Source organism: Tetrao urogallus, assembly GCF_951394365.1.
Source record: "Tetrao urogallus genome assembly, chromosome: 9".
NCBI lineage: Eukaryota > Metazoa > Chordata > Aves > Galliformes > Phasianidae > Tetrao > Tetrao urogallus.
The window spans coordinates 17,751,174-17,767,485 of NC_136822.1; the positions used below are offsets into that span (position 1 = coordinate 17,751,174).

The following is a 16,312-nucleotide window of genomic DNA, read 5'->3' on the forward strand; positions in this document are numbered from 1 at the left end:
ACTGCAACAAATATGTTGCCATCAGCTTTGATTTTTCTACCATGACTGCTGTTGCCCAAGCAAACTAATCTGCCGTTGCTACTACAAGTCTCTTTTCAAAGAGACATTAAAAAGGCATGTTGTGACATTTTATTATGCACATCAACACACAGGAAATTATCAATGGCTTTGCACAAAACTGCTGAACCAAATACAGAGTACTGATACAGAATAGATCCCCATCCTTCTATTTCAGTACCAAATGCTTTCTTCATGGAAAGTGCATTTTTGTATCATTTTCTGATGTAAGATTTACCAGTATTGATATGTAATATCCTTGAAAGGACACTGAAGTATATCACAGCAAAAAAGGTATTTCTGTCATACTTACAGATAACCGTTGCCTTTTTCATTTCACTAGGAGTCAGGAATAATGGGTGGGAATAATAGAGAAAACTTTCTGAACAGGGATGTGGAATGAGCAGCTCTGAAGAGCATCCTAAATGATCAGGGAAATACGGTCAAGCAGGTAAAGTGTTCCCAAGCTGAAGACTAGTAGATAGCTGTAGGCAATGAGCGTGCAGTCATCAAATAAATGACAGAGAGATGTTTCTGTACTGATTTTTCTAAGGACAGGGAGTTCAGAATGATGTTTTGAAATGTATGAGTGGAGCCAGGCCTGTGGAAAGTTATGCAGACTTTCCTGGAAATAGCTTATCAAAAACCAGATTATTTTTTAACTCCTGCTAGCACTACCTGCTATCTTCATCACAAGTATTTCAGCTGCCGTAACACCTGTAAAAAATCCATTCTGAGAAGAAGAAAGGACCTAACTGATCAGAACAAACAGGCAACTGACACTATGTCAGCTACAGAGCTTTTCATCACAGCTTTTGCCTCCTTATACGTCAAAACAGGAAATCTCATCCAAATATTAGTAATTGATCCACCATCTTGATGGAGAAATTTCATATCAAAGCATTCGTCCTACACCCAGAAAATAGTGCCAAGCAATCAATTATATCTGCATCTACCAATTAATTCTGCTTCCTTTAAGCCCAGGAACTTTTTGCACCTCTAACCCCAGCCCATTGTCTGAAACACATCAAAATCATTCAGCTTCAGTACAGAGCTTCCAGGGAACCTGCTTTAGCAGGGGGGAGGACTGAATGATTTCCAGAGATCCCTTCCAATGGTTCCACAATTTGATGATACGCATTGGTAAATGATCGGTGCTTTGTCATGGTTGAGAAAAAAGTTAGCATGACCCACTGAGAAGGGGAGCTATGGCAGTAATCAAACAAGGAAGATGACAGCTAAGATTTCAGAGACAAACAGCAATGGGATCAGAAGCCCTCTCTAGCATGTACTGAATGCAGTCTTGAAGGGAATTAAAATCAAGGAGTTCAGTCACAGCGGTTGTTATCTTTGACTGCAATTATGAGATTTTAACACCAATTATTATTTAACTGACATGGTAACTTCAGAAGAAATATAAACAATTTAGGGCTTTATTTACCAACAAAAAGTATTATATAATGATGCTATTTAGCTAGTAAAATCACAGGCTATCATTCAAGTGGAAATGGAAAATCTGTATCAGGGACTGGATGCCCCCTTTTTTCTGTAAGATTCCTCTAAGAAGAATTACCTCTCAGACTGTTCTGAACTTCCAGAGCGATGTCGAGGGCATTAAACGGCAAAACTGGTTCATTGGCAATTTGCAAAGTGGCATGTCCTGAAAACTGAAAAATACAAAAAAATACACACAAAATTGTCAAATGGTTTTAAACAATTTTAATAGCCAGCACTTCTGAATCAAACACAGTTTGATTACATTTGATCTTTGAGAAAAAAAAAAAAAGATTAATATCCCACAGGCACATCCCTGTGAAAAGGGAAAAAAAAAAAAAAAAATAGACCATTGTCTTTCTATTACAAAGTGAAAAGATGGAAAGGGATTATAAGTCATGAACCCATAAAAGAATTATGCTCAGTATTTTTCTTCGGAACTAGAACGTTATAGTAGCCTCTGCATTGCTTTAGTTTTGCTTTGTTTTCAAATAAAGCATCTCAACTTCCTATAAATAGGAATGAGGGTTGTTTTAGTTCTCTGGTTTTAATCATCAGATTTTAAGAGTTTACTTACAAAAAAAACCAAAACAAAACAAAAAAACAAAAACACAAACATTAAGGAAGTTCAGATCAAACTCTTGTCTAGAAATCACACGGCTAACTGTAAGCTCATCGGAAAATCATCTTGAAGAGATAAGTAACAACTTGATACACAGAGATGTACAGTTACAAAACTGGATTTTCTCAGGATCTTACAGAAAGAAATTCCCAAATAAGTGAAAGGGAACTCAGTCCACCTTGGACTAGATACTAGCATGTCATGAAACTCAATGCACTGAATGCTTCTTTTCAGCAGTTTCAGAGACAAGGCCAAGGACCGACTGTTTTTTCATTTACAGAAGACACATTCCAGCTCAAGGCTTCGACATGATACAGAGGCTATGTGTAGAAATGTGTCTTTCTGATGGACTATACTTATCCTGTGATTAAACAGAGCATTCTGATCTCTAGGCTGCCAAGTCCATCACTGTTTGTGGCAGCTATAAAAACTCTGACAAAACCATGCAAGAAACTTTCATTCATCTCTTTCGTACCTTGATATTGCAAAAAGAATAAAAACAGCTGTAAGGCTGTGCTTTAAAATGGAATGATGGCTGCAGGTGATGTGATCCTGTTGGCAAAAAATGTGGACTGAAGAAAATCATATTGTTCAATGCTTCTGCAGGTGTTGGGGGGTTAAAATAATATCTGTCTCTCAAAAGCAATATGATAGCAGCTATGCTGAAAGTAGCATTTTAATTCTAAGATAAAACCAAGTAGGAAAAGACAACAATCCCCAATAACACTGAAAACAACAGTACAGCAATTGAAGAGGAAAAGTCTCTCCCTGGAAAGTGGATGAAAACGGTAATATCAGGAAGACAAGTTTCCTGGAGAAAGATTAATAGAACTCCAGCAACAATTCTAAGAAAGCATTTGGGAAATAGTTTCTGATCTGACCACAGACTGAGTTGGATACAGAGACCAAAGGAACACACTGCATATCAGACTGCAGCCTACGCTGGAGCAGAGGCTTACTCTGGAGGTATTGAGAGTTACCTCTAGGAAATAAAATACTGCCAAAGTCACATAGAAGAAAAGTAGGAAGTAATATTACGTCAGGATATTATCAGAAGTAAAGAACAAGTTCATATCATCCAGCCATAAGCAACTGCAAACATCTGTTTCTAGATGTCCAAATGCCATGTAAAATCCTTCTATGTCCTGCACTGAACTTCAAGGCGCAACTGCCTACAACATCAACAACCTGTGAGTTGCTGTAGAAAAGAAATTGTGGCAAAGAAATACCATCCTATTAAAGAAAAGGCATTCTATAGCAAGCCCAAACCCACTGAATTCTATATTTTGCCATATGAGAGTAAACACTGAAATCCTTCCATGACACCCTTTTCTATTTCTTCCAAGTAATTTTATTTTGCTTTTTGATTACAGGAGACTCCAGTTTTCTCTTTGCAGTTCAAATCAAATTCTACACAAAAATATCATGAGTAACCAAAGCATTCGGGAACTTTGTTACTCTGCAAGTAATGCTACAGATATTTGTGTGACAGTAAATAGAAAACAGTGGTGTTTATTAAATCATGCACTTTGGGGGCTAATACAGAAGTAATAATCAATCACACAAGGGAAAACTCAGAGCATTGGTTTGAAGAGAGTAAGTAAAAATTCTGCAGAAACATATATCAAATTCACATAATGCACCAGGACAAGAAAGGCCACTGATTTCTTATTTATAGTCTTATTTTTGGATATACCATTCCCCTGAGTACAACACAGAATATACACAGACAATAAAGATAAGCTTCTGACCCCTTTTCCCCACTGAGAAATGGTTCAGACTGACTACTGAATTATTAAATGCAAGAATAACTTAGCAAAGAATAAATGCAACTATTTTCTCACAAACTGAAATGGTACAGCAGCATAATTTATTCCATTCCCACACTGAACTGGTTATAACACTAATGAACACTTCTCAGTAACATTTATACATAATGCACATACAGCACACGATTGATGTAACATATGCACAGTCATCTAGACTAAAGAAACAAGTACTAGTTCAAATGCTAATTGAATCGGAAACTCTTTTCTTTTGCAATTTAAAATGAAAAAATAATGAATAACTTTGCTACCACGCTTGATTTTGGTAAAGATAATCTTCAGTAAACTAAAAGGCACTTTACAAACTTCGAATTACTTTCAAGATAAATATAAGCTTGATATAATAAATATCAAAAACACAATGATAACGGGAGTTACATGGTATATTGCAAAATAAATCTGAATATTCAGAAAAGGTTTATAACTATGAACCACACAAGGTAACATTTTTCAAGAAGAGTATAAGAATATTTATAGGAAGCAAATACAAGTCAGCTCTATCCCTAAAAGACAGCACAACCATAAAATAGCAACTGGATTAAATACAGGATGCGTTCATCTATGTAAATAAGAAACATCCTTTATCTTGTTAGCTTTTTCACATTGTAAATAGGAAAATGAGCTAAAGTTGGAGGAGGAGGGGGACACTTTCATCACAGAAAATGTTTTTTTTATGGTGAATCTGCATGCTATTATTGACATGTCTTAAATCTTTACATCTTGACTGCTGTCCATTTCAGATGGACAATGCAGGGATGACAATCTGTTTTCCATCCTATCATGTATGCTCATGGCTGAGGAAAGGGCATGTAAAGACATTATGCTGTTTAAGGTGGTGAATAACAGCATGGCATAAATACTATTTAACCCTGTTTTCCTTCTTTTTTATTCTTTTAAAGGTAAATTAAACACTAACATTTGGGATAGGTTGTTGCATTGTCTAATCTCAGGAGTACATCTCTCCGCACCAAGAACTCCCTTTCCACTTGTAGTGACCAGCACAGTGATCTGCTGAGATCCAATGGCATTGACCCAAGCATCAACAATGGCTTCAGTATCCAAATCTGTGCAAATAAGGAATAAATCTCTGCATGCACCACAATCCCCTCTCAGAATCCCAACAATAGCAATCTCAAACATTAAAATAATCAGTCTTCTTATCCTGCAAAATTAAATATTTGATAATATGGGTATATTTCCCAAATTTACTTTCTGCTGTTTTTTTTTTTCTTTTCCAGTCCTCCACCAAATTAACAGATTTTTTAATCAAGCACAAAAACAAAGTCTATTTAAATGAAACCTGTGATTCCCAGGCAATAGCATGATTTCAGCATCCAGTATTACAGGATGAATGGCAGTAATCATGAGACTCATGATAAATTAAGAAGTGTTTTTAACCTGGAGATCTCAATGTACCTTAGGCATTTGTCCTGTATAATTAGTCTTCACACTTGCTCTTATTTTATTCAGCACCCCCAAAAACTAACCAGATCATAAAAGAAAAGCCTGTGGCACGTGGACGAATAAATGACTGGTTCTCTACCTTCATTTTTATGAAGCACCAGAAGGATACTCCCCTGATTAGACAAAGAAACAGAAATCTGGTCATACACATACAACCATATTTGCTTTGAACTAAAGCTGTTAACTTCTGAAAATTCAGAACTTCTCAAAAATTCAACAGTACTATATTTGTTTTTGTACTGAAGTGTACCTCAGTATCACGACACGTATTAACACCACAGCTCATGTGATACTTTGGGCTATCTGACATTTGTCTCCAAGTCCTGTGTTTTAAGTCAGTAGAGGGCTCTCTGAGAAAAGAATACAAGGAGTCCATGGCTGCAACAGGTGAACTAGAGCACAGTGATCCATAACTATAGCTGTTTGATGGCTGTTTGTAACCAAGGGAACTATAAATCATACCTGAGATCTAATAAGTATTAAAAGCCTTATTTCATCATTGCCTGTATCATTTCAAAACGTTTTATTTATTCTCAGCATGGTAAATACTGACTACGAAGTAAAAATGTTAATGAACAAAGCATCCCTTCTCCCTCTCTGATGGTATCTGATGCTTAAATTATGTTATTAAAGCGGCACACAGCATCAGGCAACCCAAAAGTTACACATTAAAACACAGTGGAGTTGTGGTAGCTTGGGCAGCTTACTGTGGAGCACATAAGTTCTCTATTTACATTTGCTACCTCTTCTGCATGGCTCTTGTCAAGACTGACACATTGAGAGATTAAGGTCAAAAGGATTTTCCTATGTGATAACTTGCCTAAAACCTAATTTGTTAGCCAACATTAACATACAGCACTTAGAAGACTGAAAGTAAATTCCTTACTTTCAGTAAGGAAACTCCTTACTAAATTCCTAGAGATTTCATTCACATTTGGTAGGGGGTCATTCATTTCAGTGCCTTACATTACTGGCACATAAAATGAACTCATACTCATCTCTGGTTTGGTGGCTGTGCATGTGTAGCAGTTCCTACATTTTAAATATTTAAATAAATTAATTGGAAGTAGAGAGAGACTGGAAACTGGGATGATGTCTGGCCCCTTATGGCAGTTCTCATGTTCTTGTTACTGCAGCAACAAAGAACAGGGATCATTAACTCAATGTCCAAGGTAATGGCACATGTATAAATGAACAGGCACTTATGGAACTGAGGCAGAGTAATTTCATGTCTGTACAGAAGACACAGTGGTAATACTTACATAGGAAACTGTGAAGCTAACTATAAAGTACAGTCCCTTGTGTGGGAGGTTTAGCAGTAGAAAGGGAGATTTTCTGAAGTGATTTTTTTCCCCCTGCATATAAACAGAAATTTCATGTCTTTGAAGTATGTGGTAAACAGCAATACTCTTGATGATGAGTTTATAATCATGTATTTCATATTTATGTCTGTCAAATTTCAGTGGTATCCAGGTGCAAAGAAAGCGTCAGACAAATCAACTTCTAGAAGGGCCAATAAAATTCAAGCCTCTTGCTAAAAAAAAAAAAAAAAAAGTTGAAGTCACCCTTTTCCCTAGTGTGGGTAGCTAAGAGCTTGCCAAAGGATATAAGACATGCCCTTCTGCACCATAAGCACTGGGTGAAGTGCTCACCACGAGGACATAAATCTTTACACTACTGCAAACCCACATGCTATATTTCTTAAACAGAATTTTAAAAGTTCGTTCCAGCATTAATTCTTTTTTATCTCCAACTTTAAAGCCAGGTTGCTCTGGTTACCAACTGTGGGATTTGAGTGTGACAAATAAAGAAAAATTTGTTTTAAAGCTGACAGATTTGCATAAAGAATTCCAATAAACACATCATTGCACACAAATTGACCTTTTAAATGATTGCATTCTCTGACCCGCTTCAGGTACAGCAAAAGAAGGGGGAAACCAGTATAGATCCTTTTTAAAGAAGCAATGTTTACAGCCTGAAGCTGGTTACGGACAGTCCTGAGGAAATGGATTTAGCTGCTGTTGTGGGAGAGAGAGGAATACGTAATGAAACGTGAAGCAAAATTTGTTTGCACAAATCAGCGGCAAAGACCTCTAATGACAGTGACTGTACACAGAACTTTCACCTTGGATTGATCTCCATCAATTTAAACCAAGACTACAGAGCCTATCTTCTCATTTTTATGTAATACAGGCATTCCAAGGATAAAACATACACGGAGATAAGTCTGCATGCTGCAGTAGACATTAGGACAAGCAATGCTGAGTATTTGTAAACAGTGAAGGAAAGTTTAAAGTAAAGAAAGTAAATACCATCTGTTAGGATAACAGACAAGCTATATCAACATTGATTCTTATGTACTGGTACGTAGAGCTAGAAGTCATCATGTTCTTCATGCCTTTCCCTGATGCATTTAAGACTCCAATGAAGATGCTAGCTCAACCAGCCTTCCTTACTCATTAGATACAGGTTAATCAAAGCGCAGGATGATGAGAATCAGCAAGAGAAGTGATAATTTTGTTAACAGTTGCCAGACAGTTGGCAGGGTTTTGCAAGTCAGGCAGTAATGACTAGCAGATAAAACAAGCAACAGTGTAATCACCCAGATTCAGAAATACTCTACAAAGTAATACAGGTTTTAGCACAGCAAACTATATTGCCTGGCAGTCATAACTGATCAAAGTATCCACTCAGATGGATCATGATTGTTCCATGAGCCAAGAATCTTCCTGAACTAGGACCAATGCCAGACTCATACATTGAAGGACATCCAAATACTTGCTCACTTTCCACATGATCTGTAATATCAGTTCTTAATGCTGATTATACAGGACTGAGCCTGATACTTGTGGCATTGTCAAAAACTAGATAACAGTCATCAGAGGAGAGTGATAATGAAGAAATCTGCAATATGAAGCTTCAACTACAGCTTTCAGTTTAGACCTCAATATCATCTTTTTAATCACTCCCCGTTTACAGAAATGGTTTTGATTTAATTGAACTCCTAAGAAAAAAAGTCTCTAATCATACTTCATCAGCATGCAATTATTATTCAAAGGAAATCACATGTACTATTAGGCATTCTTAATTAAAATAATGCATATAATCTACTTCAGTACCTAAGTCATTCTCCTCGATGTTCTTAATTCCCCTTTTTTCTTCCATTACTGCAACAACATGTTTTTATTCTATTTTTCCTCATCTATCCCAGTTTCACTTATACACTTTTCAATGTTAATGATGATGATATCAGAACACTGGGATGCATTTATACTCCACTGTCTTAAACTCACTGGATAGCAAGACCTTCAAATTGTGTCAAACCAGACTGGATATTTATTAAAGGAAGATGAGAAAATGCTACAACAGGAACCTTAAACTGTAACTAGTTTAATTTGCACTTGTGATGTCTTCTAAGTGGACATTAAGTGCACCAGACAGCAGTCAGCCCGTACAAAAAGACAGACGAATCTGGGAGAACCAGGTGCAATAGATGGAAGAAATTGAGTTTAGGAATTGAAGAATGTGAAGAAAAGCTTCAGTGAGGGGTTGAGGCAATGGTTCCTTGAGGACCAGAAGTGAAAGCTCGGACAATCAACGCATCAGAGACTCAACAGAATAAGCATTATGAAAAGAGTCATGAGAGCATTACGTATAAAAGCCTTCATTTCCTCAAACAGAGCAAAGCTAAGATATTTAATGGTTATGCAGGGAAAATATTGCCCTTTCCTCTTTTGCCACCTCTCGATGCACAGGTCCCTCAATTTTTTCCATTTAGGTCATCCTAATCAGTGAGGACTGGAACACTGACAGTTCATTAAAGAAGACAGAGTAGCCCTGAGGGAGAGACACTAGTGAACTACAGTGATGAGGATCCAAGAGAAGATGAAAATGCATGGTTTAGTATATAGCTCACACAGAAAAGCCCTATAAACACTAACAGACACATTCCACCTCAGGGAAGAATTGGGTGGATAATATACTGAGTTTACTCCCAGATGCCAGCCTATGAACCCCACAGATGACATCAGTACCCACAAAAAGGCTCAATTTCTCTGTTAGGAGAATTGGGATTAAATTCTACTCTTGGATAAGCTTAAATGGTAGTTACTAAACCAGCTAAGTATTTAAGCTTTTTGTCAGTATCGTAATTCAAAGATGCAATTTCTCTGAATTTTTCATGATATTTTTTTCAATTGGGATATTTAATTTTCAACGTATACTGTGCAAGATACATAGAATAAGAAGTAATAAGCTGACTTTAATAATTTGGAATTTAAATTTCAGGAAGAGATCTCATATCTCCTCCTGTATTTAAATAATATAGCTGAAAAAATAAAGGTGGGAGAAGATTGATTGTTTTATTTTAAAAAGAAAACATTAATTAAAGATGAATATGTTTGGGACTGAGCAAGCTTCCCTCAGGCTTGGGGAAAATGCCAAGTCTGACAAACTCCTTGAGCCTTAGGGAATCTCAGGTCAGTTTGATGAACCCAATGAAGTACTTTATAATTAGCTGGCATGCTCCTGAGGCTGCCAATTTACCTGAAAAAGAAACTCCCTCACCTTTCAAACTTGTCTCTGAACAACACTGAATAAAGACCCAAGAAATAATGATTTTCCTCACAGAATGTTTATATAATCAGAGAAAGTAAGACTCAAAGAAACGTACCATGTTATAGAATGGCCCTCAAAATTTGTAAGTAAGCTTAAACAATAAAAGTCTGTAACTGTCTGAAGTTAGAAATGAGATTTATAACCATATCTGGAGCCATAATAATACACCTGCTACTATGATACTCAAATTATGTTAGCTATTTCATTCCACTGCACCCTATGTTTACTCTGTATTAAAATGGCAAAGGCAGAGTAATACAGTAGAAACAACACAGATTAAATAGAGAATAAATTTTAAAAGCATATAATCTGAAAACACAAGAGAAAATGATACTGTGTGCTCAAATTACAAAAGTTACTCATAAAATAAAGAGCTAAATAAATGTTTACCTCCAGGCTGCACCACGGTTGCCTTAGGTACTTTCTGTTTTAAACATCTTATCATTTACAATATACACAGATATCTGTGTAACAAAAGTACACTGCATGTCTCAGAAACCTCTACTTGAGAAAGCTTGTTGACTATCTTAAGCTTATCTGAGAGAATCAGAGAAATGAGGTGTGGCACACGAAAGGTACAGCTTACTTGAGACTATTCAACATGCCTTGCAAAGACATCTCAAAGGTCTGAACTCGCCTTGACATTACCATGCTTTGGACGCTTTCTTGTCTTCCTGATGGTTCTGGTTTGGCTTATCTGAATGCCGATTTGTCTCCACTTTTACATTAACTTCCTGGAACAAAGGTGTTCATTAGGAGAGATTCAATACGGAAAACAAACAAACACCCATCCAAGAAGGCAAATTTTGACTGAGAATTCCATACGTAAGGACAACTAAGGCAGAAATCCAATGACTGTACTGAAAGAAGATGAAAGGGACATCAGTGAAGAGATTGGAGAGGTGAAGAGCTTAGGGTTAAAACAGAAGTAAAAGCTTTGGAAAGAAAAACGTGTTGGAATTTGCTTCAAAACATAGCTAAGAGCCTGGGGAATATCTGGAAGAGGAGGTGGCAAGATTAAAAGGACAGCTGAGAAAGATCATTTTGGCAGCAGTGCTATAACAATGGCAAGAAGAAAAAAGACTTGTGAGGAAAATGTGTCAAGACGAGAATGTAATGATGCAGAGAAGCAGTTTGACCACAAGTCCAAGAAGAAAGGTATGTTTTTTTTTTTTTCTAAATACTATAACATTAAAATGAAGTAGGAGAAAATATTTAATAATGTTCTTCAGCATACTGTAATCAGTGTGTAGCCAACCTGTTTTCTCCATATTATGCAAAATTCAAGATAAACTGTCCCCAAAACTGGAAAGGGACTGCAGAACTGATGCATATTGTGAACAAATCAGTAGGAGTGCTGACAGCATCCACAGTGATATATGCATGCACGTACGTATGCAAGTGTGCTCGCATACACAGATCAAAGGGAAAAAGTAAAATCAAAATGACTGTTACAGATAAAAACACATTTTGTAGACTGTAATAATTTTCTTCTTCTTCTTTTTCCCCTGCAGTAGAAAGGCAATGAGTATAGGCATTCAATGTACTTTGAGTAGCTTTAAATTGAATATAAGTATCCTTCAGAAGTGTTTTGATAGAAGACTGAAATTTATAAGAACATTTTGTGCTGTATGCACGTTGTATGTCAGAAGCACAGAACACATTTTTACCAAGGCTCATCTAACAAATAAGGAGGTAAGGCATTTCTGTGGTGAGGGACCGATCAGAATGCAGAGCCGTCCCCCAAAGAAGGATTTTAAAAAATACAGGTAGTTTTCATTTCTATCTCAAGACCTCAAGCATTTCTCTCTACAAAAAGCACAGGTATCTGAGACAGAGGCTTAAGTAGATATCTTTACTAGAGCTTATTGCCTTTTCTTCTTATTCTATTCCAGTAACAACTGCCATTTGCAAAAGAGGGGGCAAAGAGAGACCGTGTAATGTAAAAGCAGAGAGCGTTATTTATGTGATATATTACATTGAAAAGAGCCAAGCAGCTATTAGCAATTATAAATCTTCACTTGGAATAATAGTCATATTTAACAACAGTAACAAAAAAGGCTACACTACAAGGCATGGAAAGGAAGTATATTTAATTGTCAGTTCTGCTAGTCTAAAAGTGCCTTAGCTCTATTCATTCAGTTATTATTCTGTAGTTTATAATTAAAGTGCTAACATAAATCAGAATCCTCTGATCTCAAAATAAAGGGTTCTTTTTCCAAAGAAAGAAAGAACGCACTGGTTGTAGGAAAGTTTCCAAGAATTAAAAAAAAAAAAACAAAAAAAAACAATCAAAAGTTAAGTAAAATAATTAAGGAAAAAGTTTTTGTCAAATAACAGAAAGAAAAAGCTTCATGAGCAGCCATGTGGGAATACTGAGCAGTTTATCAAGTGGCAGAAGTCTTCCCTATTGGACATGTCTCCTCCTGTTGGACATGTCTCTTGTGGACTTAGGTGCCACTGAATTCCTTCTCCATCTTTTTTCTCTTAAAATTAGGTTAAAACGTGAACTGAAATATCTCAATGTGTCACAAGACCTATATTCTGACGAAACAAATCTTTATGCTGTGGACAGACAAATTAAATTAAAACAATCTCTTGCAACAGACAGGTAGGTTCTGGAGGTAGGTTCCCTTACAGGCATACCGCACTAAAACTGCTTAAGATTAAGATGAGGATACAGATTGAATTGCTGTTATATGTGAGTCTCTGGAACATAACTTGCAAATAATGTAATAATGTACATACTAATGAAGATGAGCCTAAGTCTATGCAAGATATTATATATTTCAGTTCTCTAACTGAAAGGCATTTACAAAACTTACACAAATTGCATTAGACAGCACAAAAGTTGGGAAAAAAAATAGGAATGAGAATATGTCAATTGCTTGCTAGTTGCCTCTTGATTACCAGTGTTCTGCTTACAAAGCATTCCTAAGAGCAACCAAAGAGCCCTACATAAGTACTTTAAATGAATAGATTTTGCAGTGCAATTTTTATTTTCAGTGTTTTTATAGTCAGTATGAGGTACTGTGAGGTAAGCAATTTCAAGAGATACAGGGACAATACAACCAGATTGCAACACCTGAAGTTCCATATTGCTACATTTGTCAAACATGACTTAAACCTGGACACTCATCTTGGTCTCATATAACAAGTGCACTGATTTCAGTTCAATTCATGCATAATTGTGACTTGCTTACTGACTTTGTATGGGCTGTGTATCCTGCAAGTGATCACTGGCAAGGATTAGAGAGCAGTGATGGCTATGATAGAGTTACTTCGGTCAATTACATCCTTGCCTTTTAAAAGCACTAGAGCTTTAAGACTTTTCCTCAAATCCCTTTTTTCACAAGTACAATAGAAAGTCTAACAACATAAATAGCTGTCAATGAGATACTAGAAATTCAGGACAAATGAAAAATACATTTTGAGGCAAAGATTTTTTTCTCCCTACGATATTCTCAGAAGACCAGCTCTATTTCTATGATTCACATCAGTGCACCAATTCAAGTTGAAATCTACAAGACATGAATGCTTTTATTGAAATGAAACATATTTTGGTAGTGTAAGTCAGAGTGATATATTGAACACATATATATCTTGCACTGAATGAAACACGTTTTTCATTTTACATATGCTTATAATTATCTCAAAATCACACATAAGATTTAGTAGTAACTGAGACAAGGAGAGAACAAGTGCCAAACAGAAACAGAATTACATTTGCCACAGTAACACCATGAAAATTGCAGCAAATGGAGAAGGACACTCTGGGCTTTTAAATAAATGACTTCTGGAAAAAAAAAAATAAATAAACAAAAGCAAAAAAGCCAACCCCAACAACTACCAACCAGCATTCTGGATTTATTGAACATTCTCTTACTATGTAGCAAACTTATCCCTTAAACAACAATTGGGCTGGTGAATGTGTTTCCACAGAACCAAGACAGTTGAATTCTCACTTTCCAAGAATATCATGACTTTTTTTTTTATCGTTTCTGCTTCTTTTTGTGCTCTCAAAATGCTACAGTAAAGTAAAAGCACAGTCTGAACTGTAACCAGAACAAAGTTACTAAGTTAGATGCAATAAGGAAACACAAGTTTCCAATTTTGTGTTTCTCACTTTTTTGATTCTGTTTCTAATCCAAGCACCTCAATGGCTGCGAAAATCCCTAAGATAACTTATTATTGTTTAAAATAGATAATCTTCATAAAAATGCAATAATAATCAGAGCCAATTAAAGCTTCTGGATTTGCTATTCTTACAAATGATATCAGCGTTCAAAATGTTCCTGTGTAAATAGCACACGTGGGAGAGCTGATAACTTCAGACAGCAACCATGGTATGACTAACAGTTTGTTATCAAGATCTGTGTCTCACTGCAATAAAAAAAATATTGCACATATACTACCTGTCAATATGCAGAAAGCATCATGTCTTTCAGCTTTATAAACGTATTAAAATAGCTTACATATCATGTATAAACTGTTCAATCACTGGTGATTTGGTCCATGGAAACATGGTTCATACTACAAAACTGGATGCTCTAATATTGTCACATTATTTCCCGTTCCATATCATTTTCATAGCTATATTGAAAAGGTGCTCAAACAAGTAACTCATGTAGAGCAAGTCACAAGCCTTATCTTGTTTGGGATATGCTCTATAGAGATGAATGCATTTTTAGAGGGTTTGGTGCTAATGTCGAGGAGGTTGAAAGTTAATCATTAAGATAAATGCTACCACGGTCTTCTTTTCTGCTGTGATGGTTTTTCACAAGTTACTTTGTTTAACTGTAACTCAGCACAGAAGAACACAGCAGCATTTCCGTAAGGATCTACGTCCTTTCAAAAGTGTAGATATAAGTAGGAATGATTCAATTTTCACAAAAACAATCCGAGCCTTTGAAAGAAATGTATGGATGTTTTTAATGGTACAACTAACTGCCATATCAATGCTGTATTGCAAGGTAAATATAAGACGACACAATGGGAAACTGAGATGAAATTATTATTATTATTATGTACAGAAACAAGCTAACATAAAAATGAGGAATTTATGAAGCTTTATAGTGAAGGATGTTTTAAAGATTTCAAGTAAGTTCTTAATTCTGCTTTTTTTTTTTTTTTTTTTTTTTAAATTGATTTCTAACAACATCCATTTAATATCTAGTTTACTTAAATTATTTTATCATATCCTGTAATCACTACATGGTTTTGACTGATACAACAGTTCTTTTCAGTTCTCTCTGGAACAGCAAATAACAAATTACTAATTTAAGACGATGGCCTACTTCAAATGCAATGATCTAAGTAAAGCATTTAGAACAATTTAGAACACAGATTTCTAAGGCAAGCTGTCTTAGAAAACTACTTGAACACGAATCCCTAACACACTTTCTCTAAGAATAAACACTTAGGATATAAGTAGAAAAAGTTCCAGAAGCGTTCCCCTTTGTCCTGTGTCCTGTGAGATTTCTCATTGTAAGAGAAAGGGAATGCAAATTAAAGATTCACAGCTTTGAATAGAGAGTGAGGAGATTTTGATATTAACTGATATCCTCAATATTCAGCATGTCACCCTCCACATTATACAAAATATCTGTTGAGTTACAAGCAAAACTTTGAATCTTCACGTATTTTGGAAATCATGATACAATGTCCTTACAGTTTTATTTCTTCACAGCATAGAAAGAAACCTTGCGTTCTCTTTACCTCGTTTAGGATCTCATGTGAGGCTCCTGTCAGCTACAAGTTTGTTCAGTTTATCTCAAGAAAAAAGGAAGAAAAAAGCTTAAACTTTTCCTTAGATATGTCAATCAAAAGGATCGCACTGGCTGGAACATTAAGTTCAGAAGAATATAATTTATGTCAGATAACGCAGAATCTTTCCGTGGCTCATTTTATCCATCACTAAAACAGACTATATTTATGTAAAGGCCTGACCTCACCCTGCAATTAGCCTGAAATTAAACTGCACTATATAAAGATGTTCAGTCAGTGATTTCAACATGTATTTCTCTTTCTGTGCTATTTTGCTAGCTGAGAAGTACTTTCATTTGGATCAGTTTCACAAAAGATGAATTGTATTCAAATTTGAATTGGCCAGGGAGAACAGGGCCTGATATTCAATTTTGAAGCATTTTTTCACTTGGCTATGTGAAGATTATTAAAATTCCCAAATTCCAGTGATTTATCTGATTCTTCTGCAGGCTGTGTTCACTTATAT

General features: G+C 35.9%; 1 protein-coding gene across 1 annotated transcript in view; it reads right to left on the minus strand.

The window, feature by feature from the left end:
- The window catches only part of NAALADL2 (N-acetylated alpha-linked acidic dipeptidase like 2), a gene marked incomplete at both ends in the record, with an annotated part of 278,850 nt that overhangs the window by 12,515 nt on the left and 250,023 nt on the right, over nucleotides 1-16,312 (minus strand). Inside the window, one exon of the mRNA XM_079539540.1 lies at nucleotides 1,631-1,724. Coding sequence (XP_079395666.1) covers nucleotides 1,631-1,724 — 94 coding nt within the window. The remainder of the gene's footprint in view (nucleotides 1-1,630; nucleotides 1,725-16,312) is intronic.